At 44.9% G+C, this 25,352-nt stretch overlaps 1 protein-coding gene across 1 annotated transcript in view; it reads left to right on the forward strand.

Annotated features, from left to right (window-relative positions):
* The window catches only part of GTF3C1 (general transcription factor IIIC, polypeptide 1, alpha 220kDa), an 89,853-nt gene that overhangs the window by 11,221 nt on the left and 53,280 nt on the right, over positions 1 to 25,352 (forward strand). Inside the window, exons 2-6 of the mRNA XM_006896631.1 lie at positions 93 to 302; positions 7,199 to 7,375; positions 7,984 to 8,127; positions 10,287 to 10,383; positions 15,707 to 15,830. Of these exons, the coding sequence (XP_006896693.1) occupies positions 93 to 302; positions 7,199 to 7,375; positions 7,984 to 8,127; positions 10,287 to 10,383; positions 15,707 to 15,830 (752 nt within the window). The remainder of the gene's footprint in view (positions 1 to 92; positions 303 to 7,198; positions 7,376 to 7,983; positions 8,128 to 10,286; positions 10,384 to 15,706; positions 15,831 to 25,352) is intronic.

The following is a 25,352-nucleotide window of genomic DNA, read 5'->3' on the forward strand; positions in this document are numbered from 1 at the left end:
TCTTTCTCTACTCGGAGGCTGTCAGAAGCACAGGCCATTCGGGCCTAGTTCCTGAAGCAGAGCTGTGGTTTTCTGTTTGCTTTCCCCTATAGGTATGAAGAAATTGATTTTGAAACCGGAATCCTGGAGTCCAAGAGGGACCCGGAGCCTCTGGAGGATGTCTACCCTATACATATGATTTTGGAGAATAAAGATGGCATCCAGGGCTCCTGCCGTTATTTTAAGGAAAGGAAGAACATCACCAATGAAATCAGGACCAAGTCTTTGCAACCTCATTGCACGATGGTGGAAGCCTTTAGCAGGTAACGGATGAAGTGACGGCCCGGCCTAACCATTTAGGCTCAAGATTTTATTGCTTTGAAGTCAGGTTGTGATTAGGGCAGGAGGCTCTGACCCGTAGCTCGGTGTTGGCCAGAGGGCCTCAGCCTTGGACTGAGCCGTTCTCTGCCTACATTCCTCACTCCCACTCCTGTTTAGAAAACCTTACTGTGGGAAATCCTTGCAGTTGACAAACTCCTGTTTCTCAAGCTGTCTCCCTCACCCTCAGCCCTCAACCTTCCTTTTTCCCTGTTTTACAGACCAGAGAGGACCTACTGTTGTTGCTAGTTCTTGTCAAGATAATTGTAACTCATCCTAGTGCCGTGCATTATAGTCGAACTGCTCCACACCCTTTTCTTGGTTGTAATCACTGTAGAAGCATCCATGCGGCCTTTCTCCCACCGAGCCTTTTAGGACTAGCAGCCAATTGCAGCTTGTGTAGAAAGACGCTGTCAGCTGACCACCTGGGACTTTACTGTTTTCCTCATCTGGCTGGCTTTCCCACATTTCCACACCTTTTCCACTCTCTCCTCCGTCTCACAGGAGAGAAAGAAACGAAGGCTGTGTTGAAGAAGGCTATGATCTGGATGCTTCTTTCCTCCCCAGCTCCACTTCCATTTTCTCTGACTTTGGTCCCTCTGCCTCTTTTCCTCATCTTTTCCCTTGATTTTTCTGGTTTTGCCTGTTTACTGGTGCTTTCTTCTCAGCACACTAACAGGACTCAACTCCCTAACAAGACTGTCTCCAGACCTCATGTCCTCCAACCTTGGGTCCTCCGTAACCCTAGCTATGCCACCATCCTTCTTGCAGGGAATGGCTGTGTTCCATTTCTGTCTCTTCCCCTTCCCCTCACTCCTCAGCCCAGTGCTATCCTAATTCCGGACTTCATTTCTTCAAAACTGTGTTATCTGAGATCCCATCAACAAGCATGTGGACTTTGTTAGGCCCTTTTAAGGCCCTTTTCTCCCTGTCCCATCTACAACATTAAGAACTTGGTTTTGCATTTCTAGATTCCTCAGTGACCCTTTTGTGGGGCCCCAGCTTCCATCCACCTCTTAATTACTGGCTACTCCCAAGGCTCTCTTCCCTGTCGCCTCTCTCTCGCCCTCTCTCCTCTCTCCTCTGGTCTCTCTCAGGTAAGCTCTTTGTCTCCCTCTGTCTTTCTCTTTTTCTCACACACACCAACACGCAGAGAGGCCACACCGATTTCATCTGTACGCACAGCTTTTATGTGAGTGTTCCCAAATTGATAGCTATTCTCGAAACTTTTTCCCTTTTCTCCTGCGTGCAATAGATAATGTTTCAATACACAGCCCCTAAAATTCACCGTACACCAGAGTGAGACCCTCACACTCTTTCACTCCCAACATTCCTTCTCTGCTTTTGTTCCTTTTGTTCAGGCATCCCCGTGCACTGAGCTATACAAACCCTTAACCTGGGACTTCTCCTCGCCCCTTGCATTCTCTGATTTCTACATCCAGTTGGCTGTCCAGTCTTGGTCAGTCCACCATATAAATTATTCCCAGTCTTCCCTTGGCTTTGAATGAATCTGATAATCCCTGACTTTCTATTTTGTGTATATTTGGACAAGGAACTGTTACGAGTCCCAGGGCAGAGGTTTCAAACTGAGCAGATCAACCCCACAAACATGCGCTGACCAATTTTTTTGTAATTTTATTCCGTTGTCCATATTTACAAACCTTTCTATCGAGATTCTCTTGACATATCTCAAGACTCACGACACAGGAACCAGATTTTTTTTTTTACATGACAGTGTAAACCAGAGCTGAGCAGCAGTGCTTTGTAGATGAACCTGAACTCTCTGGTTCTGCCATGCCCTGCACCTCTGTTCACGTGTGCCACCTGCTCTCCTAGCCTGGTGGAGGGAGGGGACCTCTCTCTGCCCACCATCTACCTGCCCTCGGCCGTCACAGCCTTCCCTCCTCTTGGTAATTCTTCAGACTGACGTGTTGGGGTCCTTGATGTCTCAGGGCTGTTGACAGAGCCTACTCTTTCTGGTAGTGTTGTACTCCTCCTGATTTAACTCATCTCCTCAGTTAATGCTCCCCTCCCTGGTACTAGTTGCTGAAGTTGTGTGCCGTCGAGGCGGAGCTGACCCACAGCTGCCCCTCCAGCGGGTTTTTCTCAGAGGCAGTTAATCACATGGGAGACGACTGCCCGTCTTTCTCCCGTAGCACCACTGGTGGATGCCTTTGAGATCACAGCACGGGTTCTTAGCACCAGGCCCCCAGTGCTCCCTTCCCTGTTGTTTGGCCACCATCTTTACTCTTTGGTACCAAAAATGATAGAATTTTAAGTATTTATCTGTGGCATTCTTTCCTCATCCATTAAATTTAAGGTAATTATCAAAAAGGAAAGATTTCTTTTGCCATTTGTTTTCTGTGTGTCTGAAACCATTTTATTTTTTTTTCTGTTCCTCTGCTCTTCTCTTCTTAGGTATTAACTTTTTTTAATGGACAGTTACAGTTCCACTCTCATTTCCTTTCGTGTCTCTCTTTTTAGATGTTTTCTTTTGTGGTACCTACGGGAATTACTTCTTAATTTTCCTGTAGTCCAATACTAGCTCAGCTTCAGTACCATACAAGTGCTTTCCTCCTACATAGAGCTCCAGTTCCCCCTGGCTTATGTTACTGTCACGAATTGCATCTTTGTACCCTGTTGTGCCCAGTAACACAGATTTGTTACTGTTTTTACGCATTTGTCTATCATGTCAGACATAACAAGTAGAGTTATAAACCAACGTTAACATAAAACTGGTTGTTTTATTAACCATGAAATTATGTTTACTGCATATGTTGAAGTCTACAGCTTCAAGTTACTCTCTAGTGTTCTTCCATTTCAATTTGGAGGATTCCCTTTGGCATTTCTTGCTAAGGCAGATAAGTGGTAAAGAACTCCTTTAGTTCTTGTTTATCCGGGAATGCTTTATTTCACCCTCATTTGAGAGACAGGTTTTCTAAATATAGATTTCTCTTTTTTTTAACTTTGTATTGCGGCTTGAGTGAAAGTTTATGAAGCAGATTGGTATTCCAGTCAGCTGTCTTGTACACATTGATTTTGTGATGTTGATTATAATCCCCACGTTGTCACTGTAGGCTCCCCACTTCCTTCCTGGGCAGCGTTTTTTATCTCCATTCATCCTTCCCCTTCCTGCCGGAGCTCTCACACTAGGCAAGGGCTGCCTTTTTATTGTTCTGTGGTAGATTGTTCTCAGGACGGAGGGCCTCTCTCGAGTTACTGTTCACTTCAGAGGCCTGTCTATTATTTGGTTGAGTATTGTATCACAGTGAATATCATATCAAAGTTCATTTCCAGAATCAAAGAGTAGTTAAGGGCATTAGTCTGGGAGTTCCATCAATCTGTCAGACCAGCGACCTGGGCATTTTTAGGCTTTCCAATTTGATTGCACATTTATCTGCCATTCTAGCCAGAGACCCCTGTTGTGGTCCTTTGGGGATTAGTAGTCATGATAGCTTGATATCATAGAGTTCTTTTGGTCTCTGGGTTGTGGCGGTTGACACCTCACAGTCCATTAGTATTATCAGCGAATTGTCTCTGCGTCTTTGATTTTCTTCACTCTCCTTTCCTTTAGACGGGGGAGGCCAGTAGTTGGCACCCCAGATCGCTGACTACAAGCTTTTAAGACCCCATCAATACTCTTCTGAATGTAGAACATTGACTTTGGGGTTGTTATGCCAGTTGACCTTGATCTCCTCCCTCCCAAGACTCTGTTTCTGAGACCTCATCACCAGCTCAACTCATTCCCTTAGGATATTTGACTGCGCTTGAGAAATTTATGTACCTTTGCTGCCTGGTCCCTCTCCTATATAATTGGATCTATTTGTAGCACATAGAGACATGCACCTAGTGATACCATTCGCCATACTCTTGGCAGCATTTCTTATTTTCTGTCTTATTGAATATTGCTGTATTGCTGGGGTAAAGTGATACCTCATTGTTGTTTTGATTTTCATCTTTCTAATGTCAAATCACTAATAAGAAGGTGCAGCCAGAATTCTAAGGCTTCACCTCACATACTTCAGGCATGTTGCTAAGAGGGGCTATTCCTTGGAGAAGGACATGATGTTGGGAAGGGGGTAGAGTTGGCAAAGGAGAGGAAGACCCTCAACCAGGCGGGTTGATGCAGTGACTGCTGAGGAAGTGTGAGGATGGCACAGGATAGCACAGGGTTCAGATCTTTTGTTCATAGGGTCACTGTGAGTCGTACTTGCCTCCATGGCACCTAATAACAACAATGTCTAATAGAGAGCTCTGTTTGTTCATAGGGTTTTCAGAGGCCTGTTACTTCAAAAGTACATGGCCAGTCCTGCTTCCTAAGTGAAAGAGAGGAAGATCCTTAACAGAATTGATAGAGTGACCCGTGGGAATGGGCTGAACTGTGTCGGGATAGTACGGATGGCACAGGGTTAGGATCCGCTGTTCATACGGCCTCTGTGAGTCATACCTTGACAGCACCTAGCCCAGCAGCGGTAGGGCGCTCTGGTGGCCTAATGTGTAAAGAGTTGTGCTGCCAACTTGAAGGCAAAGGCCTTGAATCCAGCAGCTGCTCTGAGGGAGAAAGTTACTCATCTTGAAAGACGACCCTCGTCTCTTGTGACTGAGTCAGTACCAGCTCGACAGCAGGAAGCTGCCTCACTGGCTGACGATCAAGAGCGCTTCTCCATGTGTTTATTTGCCATCTGAATGTCTTCTTTGAAATACCTTCTTGTGTTTTCTGGCCATTTCTTAATTGGATTGATTGTCTTTTTTGTTGTTTTGGTGTTGATGCTTTTAATACATGTTAGAGGTTAGCCCCTTGATGGGGCAGCTAGCCCCATGTGTTGTTGCAAAGTATTTTTCCCAAGCGGTCAGTTTTCATTCTTTGGGAAAAGTCTTTTGTCATCTAAGAATTTTATTTTTAAATTCATCTAGTTTATCTTCTGTTGTTTGTGCATATTTTGGTTATGTTTGGTAGTCTATTTATGCCATAAATTAGGGTCTCCAAGTTTATTATTTTTTCCTTTGATGATCATTATATGTTTAGATCTTGTATTTAGATCTTTTTTCTTATTTTTTAATTGTGATTTTAACTTAAATTTACAGAAAAGTTGGATTTTCATTCATTCATGGTTGCAGTTTCCTCCCTATGCACGCCCTAGTTCACCTTAAAAAAATTCGTTCATGGTTGCATAATTTCCTACCTTCCCCCAGCCCCTCCCCCAGCCTACTCTGCTATGCACCTCTTATTTTGGACTGTTGTCATGCAAATAATGCCCAATCCTAGATTCCTCTTAAACAGTTTTTCCTTTGATCTGTTCCATTGCAGTGTTCTTTGTTTATCCCCTCTTTTCTTAGTTACCCCGCAACCCCTATGTCAGTTCTGTTTTATAACAGTGGTCTTGAGTTAATTTCTGTATGTGACATGAGGTGTTAATCTTTTACTTTTCTGCAAATGAGTTCTCTCCGCTTTGCCAGCACCATTTCTTAGAACCGCCTTTCCCCATTTAATAGTTTGTGGTCCTTTTGTCATAAATTAGCAGTCCATTAGTGGATTGAATTGCTTCTGGGTTTGTGATTCTTTTTCACTGATAACTGTGTGTCTTTGCCCCGGGGCCAAGTTGTTCTGACTCCTGTGGTTGGATAGTCTTGCGATAGGTCTTGAGATCAATGAGGATGAGTCCTCATGAAGTTTCTTCTTCAGTTGTGCTTTGCTAATCTCTCTTAAAGAGTCTAGATCAAGCAGTGATAGAGTCTAGATCAGATTATATCTATAAATTGCTTTGGGTGGCATTGACACTTTTACAGTGTTAACTCTTCACATCTGACAGCTTGACGTGATGGTATGTTGGTAGATTTCTTCTTTGCAGTAGAGTTTTATCATGCTGGTATGTCTTTTGTGTCTCTGATTTGGCTTATTCCTAAGTCTTTTATCTTTCTTATAGCTGTCACAAGTGGTATTGTTTTTTTATTTGCCTTTTCAGAGTTTTCTTTGTTGGTTTAAAGTCATAGAATTCTTGTTGAGGATTTTTTTCTTTCAAATTATTTAATGGGTTTTCTTACCGCCTTCTGGCCTCTGTGGTTTCTTAGGAGAAATTCACTGTTATTCTTGTTCAGGATAGGTCCCTGTGTCAACCTTTCTGGAAGCCCAGACACACACCCCCCCCAATTTGTGAATAAAGTTCTGCTTTTTGCTTGCTCCAGAGTCAGGAACCTAGAAATGTGGGCTGTTGCCACTTTAAAATTACTGCTGGGATGAGAATGCATGCCATGGATATGTCATGGACACATTGAAAATGAAAGAAATTTTTCTACCACCTCAAATTTCCTTTCTCTTGCTTGAGTTTCACTAGTTGCTATAAATCTTGGGACACCTTTAACTGTATTCCCATTCTACCAAAGCTGGTTCAGCCAGGATCAGCTTCTTTCTGGTGTTTCTGGGATAGACAGGAGCATGCAGTAAGCTAGCTAACACCACTGCCATCCCAATGCCACCCACTTTCCTAGAACCTTAGGAAACAATAAGGCTTTGATTAGACATTAGAATAAATGACTTGCATTAATTAAGTGTAATTAATGTTAAGAAACAAAATGTCTATGAATGCCAGAATGAAAAACTAAGATGATTTGTAGACTTTCATTCAAGCAAAGTAATTATTTAAGCAAAAGCACCCTGGGAGAAATAATGAGGTTGACTCTGTTACTCTGTTCAGTCGGCACTGTTTTAAGGCCCTGAAAACTTGCTTAATTGGTGGGTATTATAAGAAACAGCTACATTCTCCTATAAGGTTCTGCTGAAAATAGATTTACATTTTCTCAAAACTGGTTTCATTTTCTTTTTTGGCACATTTCTGATTTGCAGATGGGGGAAGAAACTGATCATCGTTGCCTCGCAGGACATGCGGTACAGGGCCTTGATCGGCGCAGAGGGGGATCCAGACCTGAAGCTCCCCGACTTCTCTTACTGCATTTTGGAGCGATTGGGCAGGTCCAGGTGGGAAGGCGAGCTCCAGCGTGACCTTCACAGCACTGCTTTCAAGTAAGGGACAGGGACTTTGTGCTCGGCTTTGCATTCCAGTGGCATCTGAACACAGGGGCCTCACACCTGTCCTCCACGTTCCTGTCATCCCTGCGACCCATTCAGCCCTGTAATCTGTAGTGATTGGGAAAGCTGGGTTTTCTTTCAGAGGAGCTTTTCCATTTGATTTACTGTACAAACCGAAACAGCTTAGAGTGAAAGGTGGTGCCGACCAGAGGGGATGCCAAAGCTGTCACTGTAAACTGTGACTGTCCCCAAAGCAGCCTGTGTGGCTACTACAGGATTACAGAGTCCACTTCTCTCGGCTCCTAATTAAGCCCTTTCCGTCTCCCACCCCAGCAATCCTTGCTTCCTTTGTTTCCCATTGCTTCTTTAACTCCCATCATCCATCTGTCTGCCTCTGGAGAAATCCTGGCCATACTCTGTGGCTGGCACATGGCTTTTCTCCCCTTGACCCTGGTTCCACAGTGGTCTCCTTTTAGTAGCTAGATAAGAAATGTATCCCTGTGATGCTTGTGAGCAAATGAGAGACTCCATACATTGTGGGGTAAAATCTGCCCACAAAGCCAAATGAGTAAGCCCTCCTCTCTCTCTCCCCCCCCCTTCAGGGTGGACGCTGGGAAGCTTCACTATCACAGAAAAATCCTGAACAAAAACGGGCTCATCACCATGCAGTCCCATGTGATCCGCCTGCCCACTGGCGCCCAGCAGCACTCCATCCTCCTCCTCCTGAACCGATTCCACGTGGACAGGTACGGTGTGCATAGCACAGAGGGTCCGACCGCTTGTGTGTGTGTACCATAGCCGTGTGCGCTCCACCTTCAGAAATCCCCAGAACCCCAACCAAAATGTGACTGCCACTTCTTGGGAAGGATACTTGTGTGTGTTTCTATTTATGGAGCTACGTTCTGCTTATTTAGAAATTATACCCAAAGGGAGCTCTGGTGGCCTAGTGGCAAGAAGCTGCACTGCAATCCCAGAGGTATGTGGTTCGAATCTACCAGACGCTCTGCTGGAGAAGGAGGGGTGATCTCCTCCTGTACCAGTCAGATTCAATTTGACGGTACATACAAAAAATAATAAAATAAAATTTTTTAAAAAGAAAAATTATACCCAAAAAGAGAGGGAAAACATTACCTATAACCTCACTACCTTGTTGAATTTATTTTGCCAGTAGAAATTATAAATGAAGATGCTGAGTTTTTTGGTTTGTTTCGTTTGGGTTTTTGGTGACAGAGTGTGCTTGAATTATTTCCATTTCTGGGCTGATGATTTCAAGTTGAGATGTTTTGGCAGCTTGCAGCTGTACTAATCAAACCATGTAGGTGAGATGTTAATGGTCTATTAAAATGACTGTTAATCATGGTGATACAGTCCAGCACTGTTTCCTAGTACAGAGAATAGAGCAAGCTGGGGAAATACACACATTCCTTCTGAGCGGAGGGTGTTTCTGGGAGGGAGTGAGCAGGCCCTCTCTTGTCTCCACTTTTCTCTGTTGGGCACAAGACAGAGGAACAGGTATATTCAGAGAAAGCTTTTTTAGATTGATTTCCAGGAGTGGGAATTATCACTGATTTCTTGTCAAAATAGCCTCAACTTCTAATTTAACTTCACCCCTCGATTTGGAGAATAATATGATGCTGGAGAGATCCATGCTTTATGACTACACATTTTCATTGTCTAGTCTACTCTTAGCTAATGCCTGTATCACCGATCTCATAACTGCTTACGTAGTCCGTAATCCATCACTGATCTCATAACTGATTATGTCGTCCACAGTCCACCTCAGTCATAAGATGGCAACCATGAGTAGTAGCGAGAACACGGGTTATGTGTGTTTAATTCTTAGCCATTTAACTGGGAAAAGTTACTCGGCCTCTTTGAACTATCATTTCTTTTTTTATGAAATGACTGTTGCCTAGTGATTGGCCCTAGTTCATACTCGGTAAGTTCCTTCACTTTAATTTGTTGAGCTACAATAAAAATGGAAGTGGATGCAGGTGCTGAGGCCTGTGAATAGTTAAGACCAAGGAATCTTCCCCAACTGAACTGACAGGCAAGACTCCCCTGGACTTTCCTCCTTCAGCTACACATACTTGGGAGCTCTTAGCTCTCTCCATAGCTTCTTTGATGACTGTTGATGATGCTTAGAGCATCTGGTAGGACTTCCCCCTTACAGAATTAACATTGCGTGGAAGGTGGGATTGATCATACCTGTGAAGTCAGCTCTGAGCCAAGGCTTCAGACTCAGGCAGCCTGGAGTGAAGAAGGCAATGGGTTCAGAGAAGACCGAGTTTACCAGTTATGGGCCTGAGCTCTGGAAAACCACTTTCCTCCTTTATGAGTTGGTGCCTGTTCTTGCTCAACAAATACTTTTCAAAACAATATATGAGATACTGCCTAAACGAAAATATTGTGAAAACGTACTGAGTTTTGAAGACTAACAGTTCAGTGACGTTTTAACCATAGAGTCTGGTCTGTAACACTGTCATTCAGTAGTTGGTGACCTGGATGTGTAATTGAACTGCCCATGACCTCAGTCTCGCCAGCCGACTGAGTTCTGCCTAGGACCTCAGTCTCGCCATATGACTGCCTGATCTCTGAGACTTAAGATGAAGGTTTTGTTGTTGGCTGTGTTATTTTTTTAAGTCCTGGTTTGTTTGTTTGTTTTTAAAATTTATTTTATTATTTTTGTGTGAGTGTACCGTCAAATCAGATCTGACTGGTACAGGAGGAGATTGTCCCTCCTTCCCCAGCAGAGCATCTGGTGGATTCGAACCGTGCGCCTCTGGGATTGTAGTTGCAGCTCCTTACCACTAGGCCACCAGAGCTCCAAGTCTTGTTATTTTTATAAAGCAGATGGTCTTTAGGAATAGGTTTGGTCAAATGAACTGCTTCTTGTTTCTCGCAGGCGGAGTAAATACGACATCCTCATGGAGAAGCTCTCGGATGTGCTGAGTACGCGGAGTAACCAGATAGAGACGCTGGGAAAGCTGAGGGAGGAACTGGTGAGCTTGGGGGCTGATGGTGGTCTGTCGTGGTGTGCCGCTGTGTGGAGTCTGTGAAATGTAGATGCATTATACTTCGAAGCTTTTGAGACTGGCATGTGAAGTTTTCCTCACAGGATGAAAAAAGTGCCCGGTTCTTAACATAAATGCCTTTTCTCTTCATTCACTTCTCTTTTCCCTGAGATGCACTAAAACAGATCGTACAGAAATGTGGATCTTGCCATTTAGATTTACTTTTGTAATCAAGTTTGCAGCTTGAACCCTGTGGTTTTATGCTAAAATAGCAAAGTGACTGTTTGGAGAAACACAAGCGGAATAAGCAGCACAGTTTTGCCCCACTTCGTCCAGGGCCCAGGAATAGAGGCAGCAGGAATGGTAGCATGCATACAGTCCGTGGACTTTAGGAGCAAGAACCAGCTCTGGAAATGGGAGAATGAATAAGATTGCCCTGTAGTTTGAACAGTGAACTGTAAAACCACATTTTAGAAGAGATTAACGGGGAATCAGGTCTGTTCTTTAGTAACAGTTGATCCCTAAGGGAACATGGTTTATAATCTGATTATAGACACCAGGTAATCCTTCTGTCTGCCCTTATTGTGCACGGGTAAGGCTAAAGTTAATGATTTCCCTTTTCCATGGGAAAAGCAGGTCTTGTCTCCAATTTTAGAGACTTGCCATGTCTCCTTAAAGCAGAGATAACAAACCAAAAGTCAGACTGTGGGTCAGACTTGTCCTGTATGTTGTTTCAAATAAGTTTGACCCAGCGTTTTCAGAAAGCAAGAGATCATATCAGAATCGAGGCTTCTTGCTTGGCTTGGAACGGTCATGCTCTGATAAGCGCGAGCCTGCAGCCTGTCTACTTAATGGTTGTACACTGGCCAGCTTCCCGCCTCTTGTCACCTCTCCGAGACACCAAGTCATGTCAGTTGTCCTTTGTCAGAGCATGTGCACCGCTGTGTGTGTGACAGGAAAGAGGTACTGAATATCTAAAGTGGAAAAGAAAAAGTAGACCTCTAAAAAAAAAAGAAAGCTGTAAATACAGATGCGGGAGAGGGAAACCCTCAGAATTATGATGGTGTCATCTGGTCTTGGGCCAGCTCTGTGCGCCAGATAAGGGACAAGATTTGATTGTCATTGGGCGTTTCTTCCAGTCAGCACTTAGTTTGTAAGAACATTGCACTAAGAGCACAGAAATTAGTGGAGTTGCTGTTGTGGACCAGCCTTTTGGAGGGCACGTGTGAGCACGCTCTTAAACCAGTGGCACCCTGGAAAGCGTGCCTGAGCTCAGAGCTTCGTAGAGAACACCGATGTCACACGAGGCAAGGAAGACGAGTGTTCGCACGCAGACAGAGGAGAAGTGGCATTTCAGGCAGGGGAGACCAGCTTGAGCATGAGAGACCCTGGGATATCTTTGGAGATAGAAGTAAATCCTGCATGTGGCCAAGGTGAAGTGTGCTTAGGGCAGGAGGTATGTCTAAAAAGGAAAACGGGGGCCAGATATGATACGAAAGGTCGTGAGTAGGACGTTAGCCCTTAGACACAGCTGGTGGCAGGGTCACGGTTCCTCTGTGGTGCAAGCGTTCACGTGCCCAGCTGCCAGCCAAAAGGTGGGAGGTTCCATGCCGCTCAGAGGCATTTGGCGGAAAGACCTGGCCCTGTGCTTCTGAAGCCTCGGCCATTGCACACCCGGCGGAGCACCGTTCTCTTCCCTCCTGCGTCTGACACACACAGGTTCACCGTGAGTGAGTGAGTGAGTTACGAGAAGAAGGTTGGTTAGTGGAGGAGACCATGGGCAGAGCTTAGAGAACAGCTGGCCTGTGAATGAGGTTGATACCATGAATATAAATGCTGTCTTTCTCTCTCTTTTTTTTTTTTTTGCATAGGGAGTATATTCCTTTTTTTTTTTTTTTTGCTGGCAGATTGTGGATCCTCGATGACACCTGCCTAAAAGGCTCATCATCCTCCATCACTTAGGATGGTCCAGGGCTTAGTACCATATGCTTTGAGATGGGGTTTGATGGATGCATTTCCAGAAGGTCTTTCCGTAACACTGGGGGCACCGCTAGATTAACAGTGGATGCCACTTAGAAGCCAGTGGTTTAAACGGGCCATATGTGAGTTGTCTGCATCGCTTTAATGGCCGTATGTTCTGTGGCCCGGCAGCTGGAGTGCTGGCCAATCTAGGGGTTGGGTATACGCGTGTGGTGTCAGGAGCCCACAGGCATTTGCTGCCTCTCCCTCAGGCTGCAAGAGGAAACCTGTAAGGCTCAGCTCACAGGTCGTAGTTGTGAGAACCTCCTGTGCCTCTCATGCTTGCCATATGGTCGCCCACCTTACGATTCCAAGGACTAAGATGCAAATACCAGCAGTGGCCAGGAGGGTGGAATCATTGAGTGAAGGGGGCCGAGGGTCAACACCAACCTCAATGGCACTGTGGAGTCAGGAACGATTTCCTTGTCCTCTTAAACACTATAACAGAAAAGCAGCGCCCGAATGTTGATAGATGACAACCAACATTCTGCTTCCGTGTGAAAGGGGTTGGTCAGGAATTGGCTCCAGGAGTCGGGCATGCCCTGTCAGATGGGAGGCAGCTAGGTTCAGGGCCAGCCAACTGCTCTGCAGAACTGCAGCCCCAGGATTCGTTGCCAGAGCTTGGATTTTTCAAGAGAAGCCGTGGTCAGCTTTGTGTGTTTGCAGGCACATGTATGCATACGTATGCTCTTTCACTTTTCAGTATTGGAAAGGAGGTGACTTTGGAGAAAGATGGTCCATGCTAGAGACTATCCCTGCTAGAGCATCCTGCAGCAGGGGTCTTGGCTGTAGATGGTCCACTCTTTGGTAGGTGGTGTTGAGTCAGTGACCCTGTGGGGACTAGATCGAAACCGTGCCCTGTCCTCGCAGGTGCTGCTGTGTCTGACCACGCCCTGTAGACCTTGTTGAGGACCTTCCTTTCTTTGTTAACTGAGCCTCCGCTTTACCAAGCATGATGACGTCCCTCTCCAGGGACTGACCACTCCAGATAACATTCCCAAAGCGTGTGAGACCAAGTCTCTCCGCCTTCACCTCCAGGGAGCGTTCTGACTGCCCTGCTTCTAAGACTGATGTCTTGGTGTCTTCAGTATCCCTTGCCAGCATCACAATTCAGTCATTACTTCTTCAGTTTTCCTTATTCATGATCGAGTTTTCACACGCACACACGGCAGTGGCCCATTGTTGTTGAGTTGGTTCTGACTCGGCAGTCACCAACAGTCTTCAGAGGCTGTAAATTGCAGGGGGAAGAGATTGCCCATCTTTTTCCCGCAGAGCCTCACGTGCCATCAGATGATTGGAGACTGCACTGCCTGCCTCTGGGTTTGCAGCGCATCTCTATAGGGACTGTACCACCCAAGTTGCCCCACCCTCACGTGCGGCAGTTGAAGATACCATGACTTAGGTCAGGCACACCTGAGTCCTCAAGGTGACATTTTTGCTCTCTTGCATTTTAAAGTGGTCTTTGCTGCACACTTGCCAATGCGATGCAACATTGGATTTCTTGACTGCTTCTTCCATGCATGTTGGTTGTGGATCCAAGTAAAATGAATTTCTTGACATCAGTCTTCTTGCCATTTATCATGATGTTGTTTATTGGTCCATTTGTGAGGATTTTTGTTTTCTTGACATTAAGGCATAATCTATACTGAAAGCTATATTTTTTGGTTTTCCATTAATAAGTCCTTCAAGTCTTTGCTTTCAGCAAACAAGACTATATCATCTACTTACCATGGGTTTTAATGAAACTTCCCCCAATCTGATGCCGCAGTCTTCAAATAGTCAAGTGTCTCAGGGAGTTTGTTCACTATGTAGATTAAGTAAACACAGCATAAGGGGACAACCGTGATGCACAGTATTGCTAATTTTAAACCATAGAGTGTATAAGTGATAGGATAAATAGAAATCATTGTTTTGGCCTCACAGACGCATTCTTTGTGAATCTATAAACGTTGTCTTAAAGTGAGTTTTTTCTCTGTGTTTTGCACTGTCACGTGAGAGAGGACGGGGGCGGGGGGTGTTCATAAGGCGCTCTGCTTGTGGCTGACACCGTAGGGAATTGTGTCGCTAACCCGAAGGCCACCCATCTAGCAGTTTGAATCCCCCAGCAGCTCCGTGGGAGAAAGCTGGGCAGTTGCTTTCCAGCCTCAGACATGCACTGAAGGGCAGCTGTGGATTGTTTTCAACTCTGCAACAGTGCGACAAATAGAGTTACTTGATTAAAAAAAATCAAAGCAACATGAAAAGGTGTCCATTGAAAAGTCTCTTCGCTCTACCCCAGTTGTCTCCATTCTCACGCTGAGTAGCCTTTCAGGACCACTTTAACTGAACGTTCTTCCCCCTCCTGAACACAAGGTAGAACCTTCCTGCTCTGCTCACTTTGTTCCCTCAAGAGTTTACATTGCTCTTCATGCATTTACATTGCACTCTTTGCCCCTTTTTATTTATGGCTGGATTTTTGCTCATGATGTCATTTATTTAACCAGTCCCATTTTAATAAATATTTGGATTATTTCTGATCATTTACTATTACAAACAGTATTACAGTGAATAATTTGCAATTTCATTATTGAATTAAACCTTTTCCCCCCCTACTTTGGTAAATGAATTCAAAGATGAACAGATTTATTGATAGAGTTTTGTAAGATGGTAGTAGACTATATTATTAAACAAAAAGAAATTTTTTTTTCATTATTAAAGAAGTAATCAGTTTTTTACATTTTAAGAACGTTAGTGGTAGTAAGAACAAATAAAATGTGTTCATTTTGGACATAATCATAAAGGTTCACATTATGATGTGGTAAATTATAAATTGAAAACACAAATCTTATGATGCATGAAATAAACTTAGTTAATGCTCTCGAAGAGCCTTGGTGAGTTAAGGTGGGGGAGGTGAACTTTATTTTTCAAATTACTCAAAAATCGTTTTGGACTGAATTTATTTTATAAAATTGTTTGAGCCCTGTTGGCCTAGTGGTTAAGGCACTGCGATGCCAACACAGAGGCACACAATTTGAATCCATCAACCGCTCTGTGGAAGAATGATTGGCAGCCTTCCCTTGTGCATTTACAGCTTCTGAAAACTCAGTAGGGGATCAGCTGCCTCAGAAGCATTGAGTTGTTTCTAGAACTGTTTGGAGCTTTTTCTTTGTTTTTTTTGTTTGTTTGTTTTGTTTTGTTTTTTAAGTAGAACAGTACTTTGTCATGTCCCATGCTTATGCTTGCTTATGTGACCCTGGTAGTTGTAAATACCTTACTTGTTCCTAACAGTAGCTTTTACACTTTCCTTCGGCAGGGGCTGTGTGAACGGACCTTCAAGCGTTTGTACCAGTACATGCTGAGTGCTGGACTGGCTAAGGTGGTGTCTCGTCCTTTACAAGAAATTCACCCCGAACGTGGACCCTGTAAGACAAAGAAAGGTAATGGCACAGTCTCTGCTTATGACGGATTGATTGTACAGATTGATTGTACATTTTCTCTTCTAAGCTTTCAGCCTTTCTCTCTGCACACTCTGCCTTGAGTGAGGGTGATTCCACATGTCCATTGAACTTAAGACCTTCTGTGTAGGAAGTGCTCAGGAAGTGTTTGCTGAATGAAAGTAGTTCTAACCTCCAGCAAGTATCCCCATTTAGGAATGCCTGTGTTGGTGCTGCTGCTGCTGCTGCTGCTGCTGTTGCTGTGTGCCTTCGAGTCAGAGCCAACCCGTAGCTGACCCGGCAGTGGGTTTTCAGAGGCAGGAAATCCCACAGTAGTCAGTTACTCATCTTTCTATCACAGAGCAGCTGGTCAGTTCAGGCCATGTGCCTTTGGATTGACAGCACAGTTTCTTACCACGAGGCCACCAGAGCTCCCTACTTTGTAGTAAGTTTTGAAATTGGTAAATGTGAGTTCTCCTTTGTTCTTTTTCACCGTTTCTTTGGCTTAGGGCCCCATGCAGTTCTCTATATATCTGATGATTGGTTTTTCAGTTTCTACGAAGAAGGCTATTGAGTGGAATTTTGACAGGGACTCTGTAAATCTGTGGATTGTTTTTGGCAGTATTGACATCCTAATAGATTGAATCATCCAGGATGACTTTAGAAAGCTCTGGTGGCCTAATGGGTAAGGAGTTGTGCTGCCATCTCAAAGGCAAACAGTTCAAATCTCCCATCTGCTCTGGGGAAGAAAAATAGGCTGTTTTCTCCCATACGATTTACAGCCTCTAAAGACTCATTCAGGAGGTCAGCTATGAGTAGTTTTCAACTCAACAGCAATTAATTGAGTTGTGGCAAGAAAGAGAAGGTGCACAGAACTGGGAGGTTCTGGGAGATAAAATTGTCAGAGGATTCCGGGCATCTGATACGGATTTAAGATGTTCTGAATGCCTGAAATAGTAATGTTCTGTGAATCTGTTTTCGTTTCCTGACTGGTTATTTTTACAACACTGAAAATACACAGGCTGGAGTAATTTTATTTTTAAAGAGGAAGTGCCTCGAGAGCAGTTTACAATGAGCAGGCCGGCAACAGCAGAGAAAGGCCTCTCCTTCCATTGAGAACCCCAACAAGTTCAAACTGAAACGCAAAGATGTCCTTGACAGACATCAGGAGAGCTCTGGTGGCTTAGTGGTAAGGAGTTGCACTGGCAACCTAAAGGCATATAGTTCGAATCTGCCAGCCATTCCATAAGAGAAAGACGGACAGTCGTCTTCTGTGTAATTTACTGCTTCTGAACAGATGCTGGAGGATCAGCTATGAGTTGGTTCCAACTGAACAGTACACAGCAACAACAAAAAAGGTACTTTGAAGTAAGATAACACTGGGTTAGAATTCTTAGGTTACTGCTTTGGGTGAGATGACCTTCATCAAGTTATCTGATCCCTCTAAACGTCAGTTGGCCTAGTGGTCAGAATCTGCACTGTGGTCCCAAAGGCACGTGGTTCGAATCCACCAGCTGCCCCATGGGTGGGCACCCTCCTCCCGTGTGATTAACTGCCTCTGAAAACCTGCTGGAGGGTCAGCTGTGGGTCAGTTCCTACTCAGTGGCAAACAGCACAACAAACCTCAGTTACTTCATTTGCATTTAATTCCGCTTTCTAAGGTGAGGTTGTAAGGCTTGCAGGAAATAATAGCAGTAGAGTCCCAAATAAATGGCCTGTGTCACAGTGTTGATAAATAACTGAAAAGTACGCCGTTCGCACCTACCTACCCCACCTTGGGAGAGAAGTGGCATCGCTTCCATAAAGCTCACTGCCCTGGAGGCCATGTGCTCCGCCCTGCAGGGTGCTGTGGGCTGAAATGGTTTCAGGTTCTGGTTTTAGGTTGGACTTGGAAATCAGTGTGTTTTGTGTGACTTACAAAGTCACACAGCTCTGTTGCTGGCCTTTAGAAATCCATTCATGTAAACAGGCCAGCTCTGATAGCAAGAAGCTGCACTGCAGTCCCAGAGGTGCACAGTTCAAATCCACCAGATGCTCTGGTGGAGAAGAGTAACAATCTCCTGTACCAGTCAGATCTGATTTGACGGTACACACAGACAAAAATTAATAAAAATTTTAAAAAAATAACAAAGTCACCCAATTAAAAAAAAAATCTGTTCATGTAAACAGTCAAGACTTTGTACTCTGCGCAGCTAAGATTAGGCTCCATTGAAGTGTTTCCTCAGCACTGGTTGGCTAGGTCGAGAGCTACCCCTTTAGCTGGGGCTCCACCTTCTCCATTCACCAGTTCTTCCTGCCCTCACCTGCTGTGTAACCTGCCCAAAGCCTGCGCATTCTGTGATGTTCCCTGCCTCGGCCTCAAACATTTGTCTGTCTTCACCGTCCTCAGCCCTGAGACTGGGGACCCCCTCATGGCTGCTCCCCTGGCGGGTTTTCAGAGGTTCTGTATCACACAGGAGGAGCTTGTCCAGCTCTCTCCAATCAACCATAAGTATTCTATCTGATATAGGACTGGCCACACAGCAGCCTGAGCTGGCCTTGGCCTGGCAGTGGGAGAAGACTCAGCGTGACAGAGACACACACTGGGTATTAAGGACAGTGCACTTACAGGACCTCCAGCCCTATGGGTTTAAGAGCACAGGCACTTGATTGCGTTCTGAAGTTTTAGATGCTCTCTCTCACATGTACAGCCCTTAGTTAGGGGGCTTGCTTTCAGCTAAGCCATGCGTATTGATGATGGTGGCCATATCCTTTATCTCTCTAATGCCACTGCAGGGAGCTCTGGTGGCCTAGCGGTAAGAAGCTGCACTGCAATCCCACAGGCCTGTAGTTCGAATCTCCCAGCTGCTCTGCAGGAGAAAGATGGGCATTCTCCTCCCTTGTGATTAACTGTCTCTGGAAACCCACTGGAGGGTCCACTGTGGTCAGTTCTGTCTCCATGGTACCCAGCAACAACACTGCCTCAGCAGTGTCTGCTTAGAGTTTAAACCACCAGTTGCCATCACGTCGAATTGAACACATGTGTCAAAGTGGAAGTGTGTTCCGTGGTGTTTTCACAGAACTACATCAGCAGCCCTTCATTCTGTCGTAGCTCTGTGCTCGGCCATTGAGTTGGTTCTGATCCATAGCGACCCTCCACTGGATTTCTGACACCGTGAATCCCAATAGGCAGACACGGTGCCTCTCTCTCCCAAGGGAGCAGGAGAGGGTTCCAGCCACCAGAGTGGCACCACCTTTGGATTCTCAGTCTAGCAGCCTGCACACTATGCCAGTGTGGCTCTAGGAGTGTTCTCTGGGTGAAACAAAGGCTCCAGTCTTCCATTCAACACCCAAGCACATTAACAGTGTGCACCACCACCCAGGCATGCACTGTAGGTGCTAAGTAAATGTTTGGTAAATTTCATTTCATTAAGTGCCACCCCAGTTACTTTCCTTCTGCAGGAAACAAGGCATAGATGCTCAGTTTTCAATTTCTGTTTTGCCATGAGCTTTGTTGTCCCAGTTTGCAAAATTAACATAAAAATCCTCTAAGGCATCATGGAGGAAAGAAGCTTAAATAATAAATAAAGATGATGTATTACTTCATGTAAATTTACAGGTGTGAACATCTGTAAACAAAGAGTTTGGATTCAGGCAAATTTCCAATGCATTACAGAAAGCAGCCATGAATCTGTTTTGCAAAAGGAAAAAAAAACCCACAAGAAAAATGTTGGCAATGAAAGCAATCACCTTGAACTGATCTGTTTTGCAGTTTGGTTTTGTGATGTGGTGTGTTGGGGGGGGCGGTGTGTGTGCTTCCCAGTGATCCTGTGTTTATTAAAATATGCTGATAAAAGTAAGGACAGGAAGTAAAGGGTCATTGTGTTATCCTTCTGAAAATGGTCAGTGTTGGAAGCAGTCGACAGAGGTTGTGTTCTCCAGGGTGGCTGCCCGAAGCAGACACTTCAGTGAGTTTTGCCAGGCTCAGAGAGGGTGAACTTAGCTTTGGACATGACCGCAGGGTGAAGCCACGTTCAATATCTGTTGTCTCAGCCACTCTTAAAAAAAATACCCCTAAACCAAAACCAAGTTTAGCGAAGTAAAAACCAAGTTCAGCAAAGTTCCAAGATCATTATACAGAAATCTGTTTTCTTTCTAAACTCTTGCAATAAGCAATTTGAAAAGAAAAAAAAAGGCATTTAAGAAAACAATGCCACAGTAGCATAAAGATCAATAAGCCAACTTAACAGAGCAGGTGTAAATACACACTGAAAACAACACAGCACTGTTGAGGGACATTAAAGATCTAAAGAAATGCAAAGCCATCTCATAATATAGTCAGAAAATTTAACTTGGTTAACATGGCAGTGTTCCCCAGATTGATCCCCCAGTTTATTGCTTCTCAGAACTGCAGCTGACTGGATAGAACTTTCTTACAAGGGTGCCAGAACTTTGATGGGCAAAAGAAGACTATATTTTTGTACAAATATTACACACATTGCACTTTGTTCTGCCAGTCACACACGCAAAAGTAGAACCATGTGTGTTAGATGTGCAAAAACACGCTAGTCTGTTCACGCAGTGCAGGGATACGTGCATCACCAAGTGCAACAGAATGCAGTTGGATGCCTGCCTCCTAGCATGCCTAAAAATGGACCCAAGGCCTAAATGCAGGAGCAAAACCTGTAAAACTCATCGAAGTAAACACAGCGGTAAATGCTCGTGACTTTGAATTGGACAGAGGATATTCAAAAGTTCAAACAATAGAAGAAAACATAGATTTCATCATCATTAAAGACTTTGGTGCTTGGAAAGATAACTGTAAGAAAGAGAAAAGACAACTTATAGGAGCAAATATTTACAAATCCTGTGTCTCATAAAGGGCTTATATGTGGACTATGTAAGTCATTCCTCCATCTCGATAAAAAGATGGCGTATATTCCATTGAGAATACAGAAATGATCCAGAAACACATGAAAAGTTACTGTATCACAGAAGTACAGTCAAAGTCCAATGAAATGCTTAATCACTCCTGAACGGAGCTCTGGTAGCTTAGTGATAAGGAATTGTGCTGCCAACCCAAAGGTGTCCTGTTCAGATCCACCAGCTGCTCCTGTGCCATTTACTGCTTCTGAAAGCCCAGGCGAAGGGCCAGCTGTGTGAGTCAGCCGGGGCTCAGTGGTACACAGCAGCAGCAGGATGGCTGAGGGAGGGCGGGTGGCAGGGCGACCCAGAGGCTGCACGTTTATGGCAGTTTGAATCCACTGGAGTAATGCTTCTGGAGAAGGTTGGGCAGTCTCCGCCCATTGCGATGTATACCTTCAGAAACCCAGTGGAGGGTCACCTTGAGTTGAAGCAGTTCAGTGTTAGTGAGCTTAAGTGGAGGATAGCTAGACTCAGAAAGACAATAACCGGTACTAGGGGGTGGGGGGGAGTATTTTAGCCACTTCCTTGCTGGCGGAAAGGTAAAGTGGGGCAGCACCTTTGGAAAAGTCTGGCAGGCCCTCAGATGATTGAAGATAAGAGTTAACCAGCATAAGACAACAGTTCTTGTTCATTGCCGGCGACTTAATTCCTTCCGTGTGGTTTAGAGCAGAACTGCTCCATGGAGTTTTCTTGGCTGTGGTCTTAACGGGAGCAGAACACCAAGCCTTTTCTTCTGCAGTACTTCAGGTGGGTTCTGCTCCCAGGCATATATCTAGAGGAATTGAGAATGTTTGACCACCAGGAACACTTGTGTATGAGATGTTTATCACAGCCAAAATGCATACACAACCCAACTGCCTAACAACAGTCAAATCAATAAAATATGGTATGTTCATCCCCGCTGCCATCAGATCATTCTGACACAGAGAGACCCTGAAGGACAGAGCAGAGCTTCACATAGATTTTTAGCAGATCTTTGAAGACTCAAACTGCTTGTCTTTCTCACCCAGGACAGCTGGCAGGTTCAGGCCACTAACCTTTAAACACTGTACCACGAAGAAGCCTTAATGCATTGCTACTCAGCTGTAAGAAGGAATAAAGTACTGAAACATACTATAATATAGATTACCCTTGAAAATACCCTGAATGAAAGAGGCCATGATCTCATTGAAATGAAAGTCTGGGACAGGGAAATCGGTAGTGACAACGTAGCTGAGTGGTGGTTTTGTCAGGACTAGAGGAGAAACAGAGGTGGTAGCTCATTGTTACAGGTTTCTGTTTTTTGAGGCAATGGAAAGGTTTATAATTAACTCTGGTAGTGGTTTCACATAGCTGTGAATATGTAGAAAACATTTTCCACTTTAAATGGGTGAGCTGTGTGATACCTTCAATGGAATACCTCTGTACTTTCAGATTTTTTCAATACGTAAAAATTAAAACATGATACAGCAAACTAAAGGTCATTAAAATGACGTAAAGGAACATTGGAAGTTTTATAATAAGTAGCTTAGACATTAAGTTATAATTATTGTTGTGTATGATAGAGTCAGAACCGACCCAAAGCTGACCCTCTGGAGGGTTTCAGAAGCAGTTAATCGCACAGGAGACAGAGCAGCTGGTGGCCTCGAACCACGTGCCTTTGGGATTGCAAAACAGCTTCTTGCCACTAGGCCACTAGAGTTCCCTGCAGCGATTGTTGTTATGTGCCATAAAGTCATCTGTGACTCAGAGTGACCCTATGTACAAACAGCCCTATACCCTGCGCTATCCTGTGCCAATCTTTTGTCTCTGACACACTAACCTCCATTACCCTAGTCACTGAGACAATCTGTCTCATTCAGGGTCTTCTCCTGCGCCGGCCCCCCCACCCTTCCAAGCATGACATCCCTCTCCAAGGATTGGTCCCTCGCAGCATGTCCAATGCATGTCAGATGAAGCTTCAGTGTCTCTACCCTCTCCCGAGCATTACGTTTCTCTCCAAAGACTGGTCACTGTTTGCAGCATGTCCAGAGTATGTCAGATGAAGCTTCAGAATCCTTGACTCCAAGGAGCAGCCTAGACTCATCTTTTCTAGGACAGACTTGTTTGTTCTCCTGGCAGTCATGCTGTATTCAACACTCTTCTCTAGCACCACAGCTCAAAGATCAAAATTCTGGTCCAGCCCTCTGATGCATAGGAAGTAATTGCAAAGACTATGGCCTGGATCAGGTGCACCTTAGTCTCCAGACTGATCTAGTTGCTCTTCAGTACTTTACTTTGGAGAGGTCTCTGACAGCAGACTTTCCCAGTGCAATTCATCTTTTCATTTCCTGGCTGCTGGTACTAAGAGTGCTGATTGTGGAGCTAAGTAAACAAAAGCATCACAATTAATTACATTACTCAGTGATAACTAGTGTTATTAAACAAAATTTGAGTGGTTGTATGAAAAATTATTATTGAATAATCTTCACTGAAATTTACCAAATAGTAGGATTAAAAACTGCAAGCTATGAATAAAGAGAAATGAGGCATATTAAGAACAATTAAGATGCCATAAAAGAAATAAAAAAGTTTGAAAAACCTTTATGCATCGGTACAATGACAGATGTATAATGACAGTGGGGAAGAGTTGAGAACTCCACCTATGGACAGCTGATCTTTGCCAAAGAGAGGAAATCCGTTAAGTGGGGAGAAGACAGCCTCTGTAACAAATGGTGGTGGCAAAACTGGACCTCTGTGTGCAGAAAATGGAAACAAGATACACACCTCCCCCAAATAGCAAAACCTGGGTCCCCCTAGTGTCATATGAAACAGATGTGAAGATCAACGTCCCCCATGCCATGTGACCATGCTGGGATAAGTGTCAGTTGTGTAGTGGTAGAGAAGAGTTAACACTGGGCGGAAGGGGTTCTTCCCACGTTTTCCCATTCCACTTGTGTTTATTTTGAGAGCTGTCTTGTGTATCTTATCCTGGCTAATTAGCCCAGGAAGTTAGAAAGGAATAGAAGAGAAGCTCTGGGCTATAAGAGAGCATGGAGACTATTTTGCAGCTTCTCACACAGAAGGCACTCAGTGATACTGGCCTTTTTTTCTTTTTAGGGCCATTGTCATCAAAGGTCTAGAGAACTCTGGGGACACAGAGAAGTGTGCTAGTAACTAACCCAAAGGCCAGGAGGCTTCTTCCACATTTTGAATCTAGCTGCTGCCGGGGTCGGGGTGAGGGAGGGAGGAGGAGAAGCAATTTACAGCCTTGGGAACCTGCTGGAGGCTCAGCTATGTGTCAGAACCGACACCATGGCATTGTGAGAAAGATCGTCAGAAGTCTCATACCCAGGCTCTACCGCCAGCCAGCCTAGGGACTCCCAGCTCCACTTGCTGAAGGGAAGGCTTGGGAACACATTACTTCACTCTTCGGCATTCTCGTGTCAAATGGGGGTCCTCCTGCGGCGAGGAGTAACTCGTCTGTTCAGGGAGAGAGTTTACAGTGACATCCAGGCCTTCTTACATGTTCAGTACATGGTAGTGTTTTTATTTTGAAGAGCAGTGCTCTGCTGCCGTGAGCATCTTCTTCGGGGAAGAGCCAAGAGTTAAACAGGGCTTGACTGGAGGTCGGAGGAAGATAAATGGAGAATGCTTAGTGGTTGGCATTCTGCTGCCGTGCTGGCCGTCCACACAACCCAGCAAAGGTTCTGTGAATCCCTGCTGCTTGCCTCAGTCTGCGAGGAGGAAGGCCAGCAGTAGATGCGGCTCGTTTGTCTAAACCTTTCAATAGTTAACCTGTTTGGTTGGACACAAGAACCCCCGCTGACCTGTTTCCTATGATTGCTCCAGGCTCCCAAGTTAGAGGAGAGATGGGAGGTGAAAAGAAGGCAGAAACTTCAAGTCAAAAGTAAAAGCCAGGGGAACCTGGGAGGACCTGGCGGGAGTGGAGGTACCGAGACGGCGTCTGTTCTCTTACGGAGGAGGGCATGCTTGCTCCGTCACTGTGAGGAGTGGAAGGCAGCTGCACGCTGGGCCTGAGCCCGCGGAGGCTGCCTGCACTTCTGCTAACTGCTGTGCCTTGGGCTAACACTCCAAGGACTTTGGGCTGGCTTCTTTCTGACAGTTGAACCTTATTCTCAGTGCTAAATCTTTGATGAGTTCAGGGTATAGAGACGCTTTACAGTTTGTGAACTTTACCTCTAAGCTTCCTGCTTTGTCCCCAGGAGAATCCCTGCCTCTGAGGGGGTCACTGTTTCGACCTCCCTCAGAAGTCAGCTTGCATTGCTGGCGCGTGGCCTTTCAGACCTCACTTCCCTCAAAGCGGGAAGGTCCTCTTTGGACCACTATTTTCTAAAAGAGAGAGGGCTGGATCACAGAGACTAGCGTTCTTGGTAATTCCCACAGCATCCTGCCAATCATGCCGACAGAAGCTAATGGAGAAACCATCTGTATTTACTCTCTACTACCACTGTAGAAAATGGTAAATTCTAGTGGTTTGAAACAACAAGCCTTAGTACGTTTTTAACAGTTCTGGAAGTTGGAAGTCTGAATTGTCTTCCCCTTCGAGTTGTGGTGCTGGAGAAGAGTATTGTCAAAAAACAAACATAGTCTTGGGGAAAGTGCAGTCAGGGTGCTCCGAGAAGACTCGAAGATGGTAAA

Source organism: Elephantulus edwardii, unplaced genomic scaffold, assembly GCF_000299155.1.
Source record: "Elephantulus edwardii isolate Elephantulus edwardi_28Jun2011 unplaced genomic scaffold, EleEdw1.0 scaffold00186, whole genome shotgun sequence".
NCBI classification, from domain to species: domain Eukaryota; kingdom Metazoa; phylum Chordata; class Mammalia; order Macroscelidea; family Macroscelididae; genus Elephantulus; species Elephantulus edwardii.